Genomic DNA, 15,308 nt, shown 5'->3' with positions numbered 1-15,308 from the left:
AGTTAAAAAACTGCTGCAGGAGAGGAGCTTTTATTTTATAATGTCTTTTCAGAATAAAACTTCCTGTCATGTGTCTTTTATTTATTTATACCAAACAAACCAAGTTTTTAAGTGTTAAAACTGTTTAGTTGGCGACAAACCTTCCTGTTTATTTGTTTATTTGTTTGTACACTGACGGCCTCGTTGTTTGTTTGTTGATGAACTGGTGGAAGTTTACTGACTGAGCCTTATTTCACAGTCAAATCTTTAATAAATCTCTGAAATCTGTTGACTGATTTAACAATAAAACCTGTTTATTAAAATCTAAATATTCGATTGTGTCTCAATAAAATAAAATATATGTATCATAAAACAATATACTTCATCAAGTACTGGAAATCTATAAGCTATAATAAGTCAAACAGTATAAATAGATGTTTTATCATGATTATTGTTGAGTATTTTACATGATTTTTAATATTCAACTGTTATTAATATAAAAAAATTCAAAGTTTACTGAATTTGAAAATGATCTGTTAAAAACCCCCAAAAGTGACATTTAATGTAACATATAAAACAAACCATAAATCAAATAGAAACACTAAGGCATGTAGAACGTGTCGATCCTCATTTGTGAATGAAGAATTTAATACAAATTATACATATATATCATTTATTTTAAATAAAATAAAAAAAGATATATATAATATATATATTATAGATCGCTAGTTGCAAGTTATGTAGATCCATTACTATTTATATTATATTAATCTTTGTGTACTTTTATGAAAAAATAAATAAATTATATATATAAATATGTATATATATATATATATACACATATATATATCAAGTTATGTAGATCCATTACTATTTAATCTTTGTGTGCTTTTATGAAAATAATTAAAAATAAATTATATATATAAATATGTATATATATACATATACATATATATCAAGTTATGTAGATCCATTACTATTTAATCTTTGTGTGCTTTTATGAAAATAATTTAAAATAAATGATATATATATATAGAACAGAATAGAACAGAACAGATCTTAACGGGGTCTGGTTGTTTTGCCCATATAAGGATGTGACCATCTGTTTCCACTGACTCTCTGACGCGTCCAGCTCATTGACTCTATTGGTCGACGCGCCTGTCACACTGGTGCTGTCAGCTGATTGGTCGGGGTTGGGGTGTTTTTCCCGCCCCTGGCGCTGAGCCCGCCCTCTTGTCTTGGTCCAGAAGGTTCCAGGTTCCAGCAGCTTTTCACCATGATGGGACAGCAGGTTCTAGTGCTCAGTGAGTCCTTTAAACCTCCTATAATATAGATATTAATATTTATATTAACGGCTGGTCTCTCTCCGCTACCGGGGCAGCTGTCTGCGGCGGCCCGCGGCCCGCTGGAGCCTCTCAGCGGCGCCGCGACACAAAGAGCCGCATGTGCTCCAGCTAGCATCAGAGCTAACTGCTAGCATCAGAGCTAACTGCTAGCATCAGAGCTAACTGCTAGCATGTTAGCTCCTTTTATACTCATACACAGCGTGGACCCGCTGTTAGCCCGCTAGCATGCTAACGCGCAGTAAATGCAGCATCATTACATATGAGTTAAAGCTAACTTTAGCATTGTAGCTTTTAATTAATAATAAAACGGAGTTTATCAGATGCTAACGAGCGCTGACTCAGCAGGAGTTTATTTTATTATCTCAGAATAATTAAATAAACTCCTGCAGCTGATAATAATCTCCATCTGAGCTGCTAACATGTGAGCTGCTAACGTGTTAGCTGCTCACATGTTAGCAGCTCAGAGTCGCTTTATTCAGCCACACCCTCAGACAGCTAATCACTTATTATTAATATTATTATTATTATTATTATTATGGACCGAGCAGTGATGGTGTGAGGACCCTGTTGAAATTGGTCCGATTATTATTATTTTTCTCTGTTTTGTTAGAATGACCAAACAAGACAAAATGGTCAAAAAAGACAATGACACAAAATGACCAAAAAAAATCATTATGTGGCTTTTTATGTCTTTTTATTTATTTTTTTAGATCATTTTGTGTCATTGTCTTTTTTGACCATTTTGGGGTTTTTTTTGCAATTTTTTGTCTTTTTTGGCCCTTTTGTGTCTTATTTTAGATAATTTTGTGTATTTTTTTAATAATTTGTGTCTTTTTTGGGTTATGTAAAATATTAGTTCAGTCCAAACTGGAACAGATTCAGTTTAATAAGCATAAAAACAGAAATGAATCTTTACCTGAAATATAAATCAGTTATTAAAGTGATGAATCTTTAATATTTCTGTGGTTTGAGGACGTGTGTGTATTATAATATTATATTAAAGTTCCTGTTGGTGTAACTAACGTTTGTCTGCAGATCAGAACATCAAGAGAGAGTCGGGACGCAAAGTCCAGACAGGAAACATCAACGCTGCTAAGGTGATTATTATTATTATTATTATACAGAGAAATCACAAACATCTGAGCACAAAATAATCATCATTAATAATGTAAAAATAAGATCTGACGTAGGGCTGGGTGATATGGACCAAAAGTCCCGATATATTTAGGCTGAATATAATCAATATACGATATATTTCCTGATATTTTATCACAAAGTGAGAGCAAATGTTGAGTCAAAGTCAGATATGACGTGTCACAAGTACAAGCTTCCTCTAGGTTTATAATAAACCTGTATGTTTTATTTTAGGCATCTTATTTTGACAAATTCTTATTTTTGTAAATTCTGTCAACACACTGTGCTCTTATTTTGAAAGCAGCATGTGTTTAGCGACAGGAAGTGATTCAGACCGTCAGGCACATTTTAGCCTTTTATGGTTAAAACGACTTTAATTGTCGGGAAACACTGCAAGTAGTGTTATGAAACTGTTTATGAACATTAATACTGTATAACAACAGGAGAACCTTTTTTAAATCAAAGCTCCATAAAGTGCACATTTAAATAAAAAATATCTTACATAAAAACAGCCTGTGAAATAAAATAGGCCAATCTTTTTCTGAAATATATAATATATTGATATGAGAAAAAATAAGGAACATTACAGAAGAACTAAATATGACAAACCCTAGTGAGGGCAGCATTTATATATGAGGACGGGAAAAAATGGAACTATATCGATATGAGATAAGGTCTAATTCCATATCACAATAACAAATATATGGATATATCTTTATCAATATATCACCCAGCGATAGATTAGTTTAGAGAAACGTTTCTATCTAATTATAGTCATTAACAATGTAAAAATAAGATCAAATATTTATTATTAACATGTTAATGAAGCATCAAGGTGAATATTAATACTGATGACATCACTAACTCTGTGTGTGTGTGTGTGTGTGTGTGTGTGTGTGTGTGTGTGTGTGTGTGTGTGTGTGTGTGTGTCAGACCATTGCAGATGTGATCAGGACGTGTCTCGGCCCGCGGGCCATGATGAAGGTCAGACTCTTCATCACTCACTCAAACAGACACAATTCTGTTTAGATATTATATTTATATTAAACCATCGTGTGTGTGTGTGTGTGTGTGTGTGTGTGTGTGTGTGTGTGTGTGTATGTGTAGATGCTGCTGGACCCCATGGGAGGCATCGTGATGACCAACGATGGGAACGCCATCCTCAGAGAGGTGACACACACACACACATCAACATGAACTATATCTATTATTATTATTATTATTATATATAATATTTAGTGGCTGGTTGTTGAGTTCACCAGTGATTGATGGAACATTTTCTTCTGTTTCTGTGTAATAACGATACATTAATACGTGTCTGAATATAAAGCAAACATTCAGGTTGTTTACCTTGCTGTGACTGACCTCCTGCGTCTCCATGGTAACAGATCCAGGTCCAGCATCCCGCCGCCAAGTCCATGATCGAGATCAGCCGCACGCAGGACGAAGAGGTCGGAGACGGGACCACGTCAGTCATCATCCTCGGTTAGTTATCATTATTATTATTATAATAATAAATATTAATATTATTATTAGTAGTATCATCCTCGGTTAGTTATCATTATTATAATAATAATAAATATTAATATCATCATCATCATCCTCGGTTAGTTATTACTGTTATTATTATTATTATTATAATAATAATAATAATAATAATAAATATATATCATCGTCATCCTCGGTTAGTTATTACTGTTATTATTATAATAATTAATATTATTATTAGTAGTAGTAGTATCATCATCATCCTCGGTTAGTTATTACTGTTATTATTATAATAATAATAATAATAATAAATATATATCATCGTCATCCTCGGTTAGTTATTACTGTTATTATTATAATAATAAATATCAATATTATTATAATAATAATTATTAGTGTCATCATCCTCGGTTAGTTATCATTATTATAATAATAATTATTATTATCATTATCCTCGGTTAGTTTTCATTATTATTATAATAATGAATATTAATATTATTAGTGGTAGTATCATCATCATCCTCGGTCAGTTATTACTATTATATTAATAATAATAATTATTATTAATGTTATTATCATTATTATTAGTAGTAGTAGATTCATCATCCTGGGTCAGTTATTACTACAATAATTATTATTATTATTATTATCGTCATCATTATCCTGGGTCAGTTTGTCTGTTTTGTTATTGTTATTGTTGTTGTTGTGGTGTCTGGTGGCTTCAGAGGGTTGGAGATTAAACACTGATTATAATTTGACCAAACTGCAGCTGATGATAAGCTGACTAGATATTTATTTATTATTTATTCTAATGTTGTTGTTGTTGTCAGTGGGGGAGATGCTGTCTGATATTTATTATTATTTATTCTAATGTTGTTGTTGTTGTTGTTGTCAGTGGGGGAGATGCTGTCTGATATTTATTATTATTTATTCTAATGTTGTTGTTGTCAGTGGGGGAGATGCTGTCTGATATTTATTATTATTTATTCTGTTGTTGTTGTTGTCAGCGGGGGAGATGCTGTCTGATATTTATTATTATTTATTCTAATGTTGTTGTCAGCGGGGGAGATGCTGTCTGTGGCGGAGCAGTTCCTGGAGCAGCAGATGCACCCGACGGTGATCATCAGCGCCTACAGACAGGCTCTGGAGGACATGCTGGACACGCTCAAGGACATCAGGTGCTTTTATTGTGAAGGGATGCTGCTCTTGGCATTAGCTCCTTACTCTTCTACATCTATAGAACGCCATAGAACACTTTGAGACGTCTTCAGTAAGTTATAATAACTGTTGTGTGGTGTCCGTGGCGTCCCCAGCACGCCGGTGGACACGGCGGACCGCTCCATGATGCTGAAGATCGTCCACTCGGCCATCAACACCAAAGCTCTGAGCCGCTGGTCGGAGCTCGCCTGCAGCATCGCGCTGGACGCCGTCCGCACCGTGGAGCTGGACGAGAACGGCCGCAAGGAGATCGACATCAAGAAGTACGCCAAGGTGGAGAAGGTAGGACGCCACCGCCGCCACGGGCCACCGCCGCGCTCTGATTATTAGCCCCTGCGCTCTGACTCTATTAGCCCCTACGCTCTGACTCTATTAGCCCCTACGCTCTGACTCTATTAGCCCCTACGCTCTGACTCTATTAGCCCCTACGCTCTGACTCTATTAGCCCCTACGCTCTGACTCTATTAGCCCCTACGCTCTGACTCTATTAGCCCCTGCGCTCTGACTCTATTAGCCCCTACGCTCTGACTCTATTAGCCCCTGCGCTCTGACTCTATTAGCCCCTACGCTCTGACTCTATTAGCCCCTACGCTCTGACTCTATTAGCCCCTACGCTCTGACTCTATTAGCCCCTACGCTCTGACTCTATTAGCCCCTGCGCTCTGATTATTAGCCCCTACGCTCTGACTCTATTAGCCCCTACGCTCTGACTCTATTAGCCCCTACGCTCTGACTCTATTAGCCCCTACGCTCTGACTCTATTAGCCCCTACGCTCTGACTCTATTAGCCCCTACGCTCTGACTCTATTAGCCCCTACGCTCTGACTCTATTAGCCCCTGCGCTCTGACTCTTAGCCCCTGCGCTCTGACTCTATTAGCCCCCACGCTCTGACTCTATTAGCCCCCGCGCTCTGACTCTATTAGCCCCTACGCTCTGACTCTATTAGCCCCTGCGCTCTGATTATTAGCCCCTACGCTCTGACTCTATTAGCCCCTACGCTCTGACTCTATTAGCCCCTGCGCTCTGACTCTTAGCCCCTGCGCTCTGACTCTTAGCCCCTGCGCTCTGACTCTATTAGCCCCTACGCTCTGACTCTATTAGCCCCTGCGCTCTGACTCTTAGCCCCTGCGCTCTGACTCTATTAGCCCCTACGCTCTGACTCTATTAGCCCTTACGCTCTGACTCTTAGCCCCTGCGCTCTGACTCTATTAGCCCTTACGCTCTGACTCTATTAGCCCCTACGCTCTGACTCTATTAGCCCCTGCGCTCTGACTCTTAGCCCCTACGCTCTGACTCTATTAGCCCCTACGCTCTGACTCTATTAGCCCCTGCGCTCTGACTCTTAGCCCCTGCGCTCTGACTCTATTAGCCCCTACGCTCTGACTCTATTAGCCCCTGCGCTCTGACTCTATTAGCCCCTGCGCTCTGACTCTATTAGCCCCTGCGCTCTGACTCTATTAGCCCCTGCGCTCTGACTCTATTAGCCCCTGCGCTCTGACTCTATTAGCCCTTACGCTCTGACTCTATTAGCCCCTACGCTCTGACTCTATTAGCCCCTACGCTCTGACTCTATTAGCCCCTGCGCTCTGACTCTATTAGCCCCTACGCTCTGACTCTATTAGCCCTTACGCTCTGACTCTATTAGCCCCTACGCTCTGACTCTATTAGCCCTTACGCTCTGACTCTATTAGCCCCTACGCTCTGACTCTATTAGCCCCTGCGCTCTGACTCTATTAGCCCCTGCGCTCTGACTCTATTAGCCCTTACGCTCTGACTCTATTAGCCCCTACGCTCTGACTCTATTAGCCCCTACGCTCTGACTCTATTAGCCCCTGCGCTCTGACTCTATTAGCCCTTACGCTCTGACTCTTAGCCCCTACGCTCTGACTCTATTAGCCCCTACGCTCTGACTCTATTAGCCCCTACGCTCTGACTCTATTAGCCCCTACGCTCTGACTCTATTAGCCCCTACGCTCTGACTCTATTAGCCCCTGCGCTCTGGTTTTCAGGTTCCCGGGGGGATCATCGAGGACTCGTGCGTGCTGAGAGGCGTGATGGTGAATAAGGACGTGACTCACCCCAGGATGCGGCGTCTGATCCGGGCGCCGCGGATCGTGCTGCTGGACTGTTCTCTGGAGTATAAGAAGGGCGAGAGCCAGACGGACATCGAGATCAGCAGGGAGGAGGACTTCGCCAGGATCCTGCAGATGGAGGAGGAGTACATCCAGCAGATCTGTGAGGACATCATCCGCCTGAAACCAGACCTGCTGTTCACTGAGAAGGGCATCTCAGGTACACACACACACACACACACACACACACACACACCTGGGCTAGCTGCAGGTGATCATGTGACCCGTCTCGTCCAATCAGATCTGGCTCAGCATTACCTGATGAAGGCCAACATCACCGCCATCCGCCGCGTCAGGAAGACAGACAACAACCGCATCGCCAGGTGACCTGTCTGTCTGTCTGTCTGTCTGTCTGTCTGTCTCTGTCTCTCTCTGTCTGTCTCTCTCTCTCTGTCTGTCTGTCTCTCTCTCTCTGTCTCTCTGTCCGTCTGTCTGTCTGTCTCTCTCTCTTTGTCTCTCTGTATGTCTCTCTCTGTGTCTGTCTGTCTGTCTGTCTGTCTGTCTCTCTCTCTCTCTCTCTCTCTCTCTCTTGGCTTGGTTGCCGTGGGAAACAGTCGTTTCCACTGTAGTTTAAAGCTCAGACTGAACCAGCAGAGCAGCCCGTGGTTGTTGGCGGTGTTTGTCCAGACTTAACCTTGTCTGTCTGTCTCTCTCTCTCTCTCTGTCTCTCTCTCTCTCTCTCTCTCTCTGTCTCTCTCTCTCTCTCTCTGTCTCTCTCTCTCTCTGTCTGTCTGTCCTGCAGGGCGTGCGGCGCCCGCATCGTGAGCCGTACCGACGAGCTGCGTGAGGAGGACATGGGGACGGGGGCGGGGCTCTTCGAGGTGAAGAAGATCGGAGACGAGTATTTCACCTTCGTCACCGAGTGCAAAGACCCCAAAGCCTGCACCATCCTGCTGCGCGGCGCCAGCAAGGAGATCCTCGCCGTGAGTCCGCCGCCGTCGTCACATGTTCCCAGAGTTCAAAGGGTCAGAGGTCGGATCGTCTCCCGGCGGTCCGAGCTTTGACCCTTTGAACGCCGTCAGCTGACCCCTGACCTCTTCTGACCCTCAGGAGGTGGAGCGGAACCTGCAGGACGCCATGCAGGTGTGCCGTAACGTGCTGCTGGACCCCTTCCTGCTGCCCGGCGGCGGCGCCATCGAGATGGCTGTGTCTAAGCGCCTGATGGAGCGCTCCCGCGCCCTGACCAGCATCGAACAGTGGCCGTACCGCGCCGTGGCCCAGGCCCTGGAGGTCATCCCCCGGACCCTGATCCAGAACTGTGGAGCGTCCACCATCAGAGTGCTGACGTCACTGAGGGTAACGCCACCGCCACCACTTTACTCAGACCGCCACCACTTTACTGCCAACGCCACCACTTTACTGCCACCGCCACCACTTTACTCAGACCACCACCGCCACCACTTTACTGCCACCGCCACCACTTTACTGCCACCGCCACCACTTTACTCAGACCGCCACTGCCACCACTTTACTCAGACCGCCACCACTTTAATGCCACCGCCACCACTTTACTGAGACCGCCACCACTTTAATGCCACCGCCACCACTTTACTGCCACCGCCACCACTTTACTCAGACCGCCACCGCCACCACTTTACTCAGACCGCCACCACTTTACTGCCACCGCCACCGCTTTACTCAGACCGCCACCACTTTACTGAGACCGCCACCACTTTACTCAGACCGCCACCGCTTTACTCAGACCGCCACCACTTTACTCAGACCGCCACCGCTTTACTCAGACCGCCACCGCTTTACTCAGACCGCCACCGCTTTACTCAGACCGCCACCACTTTACTGCCACCGCCACCACTTTAATCAGACCGCCACCACTTTACTCAGACCGCCACCGCTTTACTCAGACCGCCACCGCTTTACTCAGACCGCCACCACTTTACTGAGACCGCCACCGCTTTACTCAGACCGCCACCGCTTTACTCAGACCGCCACCACTTTACTCAGACCGCCACCGCTTTACTCAGACCGCCACCGCTTTACTCAGACCGCCACCACTTTACTCAGACCGCCACCGCTTTACTCAGACCGCCACCACTTTACTCAGACCGCCACCGCTTTACTCAGACCGCCACCGCTTTACTCAGACCGCCACCGCTTTACTGAGACCGCCACCGCTTTACTCAGACCGCCACCGCTTTACTGAGACCGCCACCGCTTTACTCAGACCGCCACCGCTTTACTGAACCCGTCTAACTGAACCTGTCTAACTCTGTGTCCAGGCCAAACACACCCAGGAGGACAGTGTGAGTTGGGGCGTGGATGGTGAGACAGGCTGTCTGTCTGACATGTCGTCTCTGGGGATCTGGGAGCCGCTCGCCGTCAAAGCTCAGACCTACAAGACCGCCGTGGAGGTGAGACAGCATGACACGCTGGTAGTACTGAAGACAGGTCTCAGAGTACTGAAGACTGACTGGTTACCTGTCTGTCTCTCTACCTGTCTGTCTGTCTCTACCTGTCTGTCTCTCTCTACCTGTCTGTCTCTCTCTGTCTCTACCTGTCTGTCTCTCTCTACCTGTCTGTCTCTCTCTGTCTCTACCTGTCTCTCTCTCTCTGTCTCTACCTGTCTGTCTCTACCTGTCTGTCTCTCAGACGGCGATCCTGTTGCTGCGTATCGATGACATCGTTTCTGGTCACAAGAAGAAAGACAAAGATGAGCAGATGGGAGGACAGGGAGCAGAGTGACCTGTCTGTCTGTCTGTCTGTCTGTCTGTCTGTCTGTCTGTCTGTCTACCTGTCTGTCTACCTGTCTGTCTGTCTGTGTGTGTGTGGACCAGACGACTCTCTGAAACGTAATAAACAATAAAGATCCTGAAGTCAAATTAACAAACGTGTTTCTGTTTATTCTCCGTCGTGTTTTTAACTCTTTCCTCTGATTGGATCAGCTGACAGAAAGGGGCGGGGCCTCCTGGACAGGTGAACACAGTCAGGAACATGTTTTATATATCATAATGTATTTATATGTATTTATATTTCTATGAGAGGTTGTCAGAATGAAACGCCTCAGTGTTTAAGTCCTGTTTCGTGTTTCTAACCTGATAATCTCTGAATGTTTCACGTTTGAACAGTTTAACAGGAAAACTTCACTTTGATATAAAAACATTTCTCACACCTGAGTCCTAACGTTTCCTGTGAGTCCCCTTCAAAATAAAACTTGTGAACAGAAATAAAGTTCTGTATCATGGAGTGAAATAAATCTGGTTTTAGTCCTGAGCTCAATCTTTTCTCTGATGGAAATCTGATCAATAAATAATCCTATCGGTCACTTTAATAACCACGCTCTCTAGATGTATATTATTTATTTATTTACACATTTTTCATGGTTTTCTAGATGATTTTAGTTATCAATAAAACCATGTTAAATATCTAGATATCAGCTCTTAAATGAAACTCTTATCCGATCTTTTTGTTATCATGATATTTGTTCCCTTTAGTTGAACCAGACATTAAAATGAACAAGAACCTGAAGAGAACGAGGAGCTCTGATGATTCGTTAGGATGGAGAACGAGATTGAAGGACCAACAGACTTGGACACTTTATGTCGTCTTTATTACTGAAGATTATTTTTATACAAACAATATAAAACACATCATAGGAGCAGCAGATATTTTAAGCAGCAGCTCCAGGAGTTTCTGTTGGTTCAGCCAAGATTAATAAAGAACGAAATAAATGCTTTATAAATTAAACAATAGTATAAATAATCATATAGTGACACAGATTCAGTAAACATGTTAAATCTGTTTGGTTGAAGGAGTTTAATGTTTTAAACTTCTGATTCTCTTCTGAAGGAACAAAAGCAGGTTGAGTTTTTATACATATAAAACTTAATAACAGTAGAATGAGGTTCCATAGAGAATATTTTCATCTTCAGGTCTGTTTTCATACTTTGTATACATACATATACATATACATTTATTAGGTTTATTACATATATATATATGTAATCATTCGGGAACAATCTTTTTTTTTAATTTAATTTAATTTTTTCTTTATTTACATCAAACAGCAATACACTGCACAGTTACAAAGAAGAAGAAAGGAGCAACAGAAAGATAAACAATGCAAAAAAATTAATCAAACTATAATATTTTTTTAAAAAGAAGAATAATTAAATGGAAAGAATGAAACAAAAACAAATAAATGAATAATAAAATAAACAGACGCAAGATTACATGTTAAATTCTGGAACAAATCAAATCAAATCAAATCAATTTTATTTATATAGCCCAAAATCACAAATCACAGATTTGCCTCAAAGGGCTTCACAGACTGTACATGGTACGACTCCCTCTGTCCTTAGACCCTCACATCGGCCAGGGAAAAACTCCTTTAAAAAACCCTTTTAGCAGGGGAAAAAAGAAGAAGAAACCTCAGGGAGAGCGACAGAGGAGGGATCCCTCTCCCAGGACGGACAGACGTGCAATAGATGTCGTTGTACAGGGCAGGTCAACAGAGTAGAGTAGATAGAGGTTGGGGGGGGGGGCAAGAGAGAGAGAGAGAGGGAGAGAGAGAGAGAGAGAGAGAGAGAGAGAGAGAGAGAGAGAGAGAGAGAGAGAGAGAGAGAGAGAGAGAGAGAGAGAGAGAAAGAAAAGCAGGAGTTCTTGGGGGGGCACAGCAGCAGGTGATGATGCGCCACCATTGGCCAGTAGTGATGGTGAGTGGACCAGGAGAGGAACCAGATCCACAGCAGTGAGACCAGCAGGAGTGATGGAGCAGGACCACAGCTCCACACCCTGTGAAGAGAGAGCAGAGAAAAGTGCGAGTATTCTGGGAAAATAAAAGCTTGTGTCATGTATTATTGGGACAGAGAGAAAGAGGGCCCCGGTGTATCGTGTCCCCCGACACATTGGGCCTATAGCGGCATAACTAGGGGCTGGTCCAAGGCAGGCCTCGGCCAGCCCTAACTATAGGCTCTGTCAAAGAGGAAAGTTTTAAGTTTACTCTTGAATAAAGAGAGGGTGTCTGCCTCCCGAACTGAGACTGGGAGATGATTCCACAAGAGAGGAGCTTGATAACTGAAGGCTCTGGCTCCCAATCTAGTTTTAAGGACTTTAGGAACCACAAGTAACATAGAATTTTGGGAGCGTAGTGCTCTAGAAGGGTAATATGGCATTATGAGGTCTTTAAGATATGATGGTGCCTGACCATTTAGAGCTTTGTAAGTAAGAAGAAGGATTTTAAACTCAATTCTGGATTTTACAGGGAGCCAGTGCAGCGAAGCTAGAACAGGAGAAATATGATCTCTTTTCTTGGTTCTTGTTAGTACACGAGCCGCAGCATTTTGGACTAACTGAAGAGTTTTAAGGGATTTATTGGAGCAGCCTGACAGTAAGGAATTACAGTAATCTAACCTTGAAGTAACAAAAGCATGAACTAATTTTTCTGCATCCTTTTGAGACAGGATGTGTCTAATTTTTGTAATATTACGTAGGTGAAAAAATGCAGTCCTTGAAGTTTGTTTTATATGGGAGTTAAATGACAGATCCTGATCAAAGATAACTCCGAGATTCCTTATGGTGGTATTGGAGGCCAGGGTAATGCCATCGATGCTAATTAAGTCTTTAGATAATGAGTTTCGGAGGTGTTCGGGTCCCAGTACAATCACTTCTGTTTTTTCCGAGTTTAACATTAGGAAGTTGTGGACCATCCAGGTTTTTATGTCTTTAAGGCATGCATTTAGTTTGGCTAGCTGATCAGTTTCACCTGGCTTGATTGATATATATAACTGAGTGTCATCGGCATAACAATGAAAGTTAATTGAATGTTTTCTAATTATATTACCTAGAGGGAGCATATAAAGGGTGAATAAAATTGGTCCAAGCACAGAACCCTGTGGAACACCGTGGTTAACATCAGTGCGCACGGAGGATTCATTGTTCACATGAACAAACTGGAAACGGTCTAATAAGTACGATTTAAACCAGCCCAGTGCCGTTCCTCTAATGCCAATTACATGTTCCAGTCTCTGTAATAGGATACGATGGTCAATTGTATCAAATGCAGCACTCAGATCTAGTAAGACAAGGACTGAGACAAATCCATTATCAGAAGAAATTAAAAGGTCATTTGTAATTTTTACCAATGCTGTTTCTGTGCTATGATGAGTTCTAAATCCTGACTGGAAGTCCTCATATAGACTATTGTGTTGAAGAAAATCACAAAGTTGATTTGCGACTGCTTTCTCCAGGATCTTAGAGAGGAAGGGGAGGTTAGATATTGGTCTATAGTTTGCTAAAACGCCAGGATCTAAATTAACCTTTTTGAGAAGAGGTTTAATTACAGCTACTTTAAATGATTGTGGCACGTAGCCTGTTAATAATGACAAGTTGATTGCATCTAAGAAAGAAGTACCCGTTAAAGGTAGAACCTCTTTAAGCAGCCTTGTTGGTATGGGGTCTAGGAGACAGGTTGACGGTTTAGATGAGGAAATCATTGAGGTTAGTTGTTGGAAAGTGATGGGAGCGAAGCGATCTAAATATTTATCAGGGTTTGTACCCGTTTCTAAGGCTCCAGGGTTTAAGGATGCCTCAGTACCAGTTAATGGCAGGAGGTAGTGAATTTTATTTCTAATAGTTATAATTTTCTCATTGAAAAAGCTCATAAAATCATTACTAGTGAGTGCAATAGGAATACATGGTTCAATAGAGCTGTGACTCTCTGTCAGCCTGGCTACAGTGCTGAAAAGGAATCTTGGGTTGTTCTTATTTTTCTCAATTAATGAGGAATAATAGGCTGATCTGGCTTTACGGAGGATTTTCTTATATGTTTTAAGACTGTCCTGCCAGGTTAAAAGAAATTCATCCAGCTTAGTTGAACGCCATTTCCTTTCGAGCTTTCGTGAAATTTGCTTCAGTTCACGGGTTTGAGAATTGTACCATGGAGTTAACTTTTTCTGTTTTATTATTTTCTTTTTTAGTGGGGCAATAAAATCTAGCGTTGTTCGCAGTGAATCTGCAGTACTGTCGACAAAGTTATCAATTAGGGAGGGACTGAAGTTAACATAGTCCTCTATTATGTTGGAGCACGACAAAGAGTTAAAGACAGGTGGAATCACTTCCTTGAACTTAGCTACAGCACTATCAGATAGACATCTAGTGTAGAAACTCTTGCTTATTAGCGAGTAGTCCAATAGCAGGACTTCAAAAGTTATTAAATAATGGTCTGATAACACAGGATTTTGTGGGAAAACTATTAAATGTTCAATTTCAGTCCCATACGTCAACACAAGGTCGAGGGTGTGGTTAAAAGAGTGAGTGGCTTCATGAACTTTCTGATTAAAGCCAATCGATTCTAGTAAGGAGATAAAAGCAGTACTAAGGCTATCATTATCAACGTCAACATGAATATTAAAATCACCTACAATAATTACCTTATCTGTAATTAGTACTAGGCTTGATAAAAACTCAGAGAATTGTGATAAAAATTCTGAATACGGACCGGGAGGCCGGTAAACTATGACAAATAGGATTGGCTGTTGGTTTTTCCAGGTTGGGTGTGAAAGACTGAGAACAAGGCTTTCAAATGAGTTATAGTTTAATTTAGGTTTTGGGTTAATTAGAAGGTTTGACTCATATATCGCTGCAACTCCTCCTCCTCGGCCTGTGCCACGAGGGATATGAGTATTAATATGACTAGGAGGAGTAGATTCATTTAGGCTAACATATTCTTCATCACGCAGCCAGGTTTCAGTTAGACAAAGTAAGTTAATATTGCAGTCTGATATTAACTCATTTACTAATAAAGCTTTAGATGATAAGGATCTAATGTTTAAGAGTCCACATTTAATTATTTTGGGTTTTTGTTTATTTGCAGTTGAAGTTTCAATTTTTATTAGGTTATTTTGGGTAACTCCTCTTCTGTTAGAACCTGGTTTAATTAACTTAACTTTGGGAGGATGGGGGACAGACACAGTCTCTATGGGGCTTTGGGTGGATGACTGCTCAAAGGGAAAGGCAGAGAAGTGTTTTACACTGCGACTCTGCCTCCTGGTCTCA

At 42.1% G+C, this 15,308-nt stretch overlaps 2 protein-coding genes across 2 annotated transcripts in view; both read left to right on the top strand.

The window, feature by feature from the left end:
• Positions 1–308, top strand: part of LOC131985492 (protein disulfide-isomerase A3-like) — a 7,680-nt gene extending 7,372 nt beyond the window's left edge. Inside the window, exon 13 of the mRNA XM_059350627.1 lies at positions 1–308. This exon is cut by the window's left edge and continues 545 nt beyond it. The gene's annotated coding sequence lies outside the window, so the exon portion shown is untranslated.
• Positions 309–1,187: 879 nt separating this feature from the next.
• cct3 (chaperonin containing TCP1, subunit 3 (gamma)) lies at positions 1,188–10,039 on the top strand. Its single transcript, XM_059350624.1, has 13 exons — positions 1,188–1,283; positions 2,361–2,422; positions 3,393–3,443; positions 3,567–3,629; positions 3,848–3,944; positions 5,008–5,125; positions 5,261–5,447; positions 7,176–7,458; positions 7,540–7,621; positions 8,041–8,221; positions 8,349–8,594; positions 9,536–9,667; positions 9,906–10,039. The coding sequence occupies exons 1-13, from the start codon at positions 1,256–1,258 to the stop codon at positions 9,996–9,998; spliced, it is 1,623 nt and encodes a 540-aa protein (XP_059206607.1). The 5' UTR covers positions 1,188–1,255; the 3' UTR covers positions 9,999–10,039.
• The last annotated feature ends 5,269 nt before the right edge of the window (positions 10,040–15,308 follow it).

This window comes from Centropristis striata, chromosome 14 (assembly GCF_030273125.1).
Source record: "Centropristis striata isolate RG_2023a ecotype Rhode Island chromosome 14, C.striata_1.0, whole genome shotgun sequence".
Taxonomy (NCBI): domain Eukaryota; kingdom Metazoa; phylum Chordata; class Actinopteri; order Perciformes; family Serranidae; genus Centropristis; species Centropristis striata.
The sequence above is the reverse complement of the archived record's forward strand: the minus strand, read 5'-3'. Positions and strand labels throughout refer to the sequence as shown.

What these genes read in the sequence shown, in the direction of transcription:
- cct3 (XM_059350624.1), top strand. Translation starts at nt 1,256, where the DNA reads ATGATGGGACAGCAGGTTCTAGTGCTCA. An exon ending in GAAACATCAACGCTGCTAAG is followed by an intron (nt 2,423 to 3,392) that starts GTGATTATTATT and finishes TGTGTGTGTCAG; the next exon opens with ACCATTGCAGATGTGATCAG. An exon ending in CACTGAGAAGGGCATCTCAG is followed by an intron (nt 7,459 to 7,539) that starts GTACACACACAC and finishes TCGTCCAATCAG; the next exon opens with ATCTGGCTCAGCATTACCTG.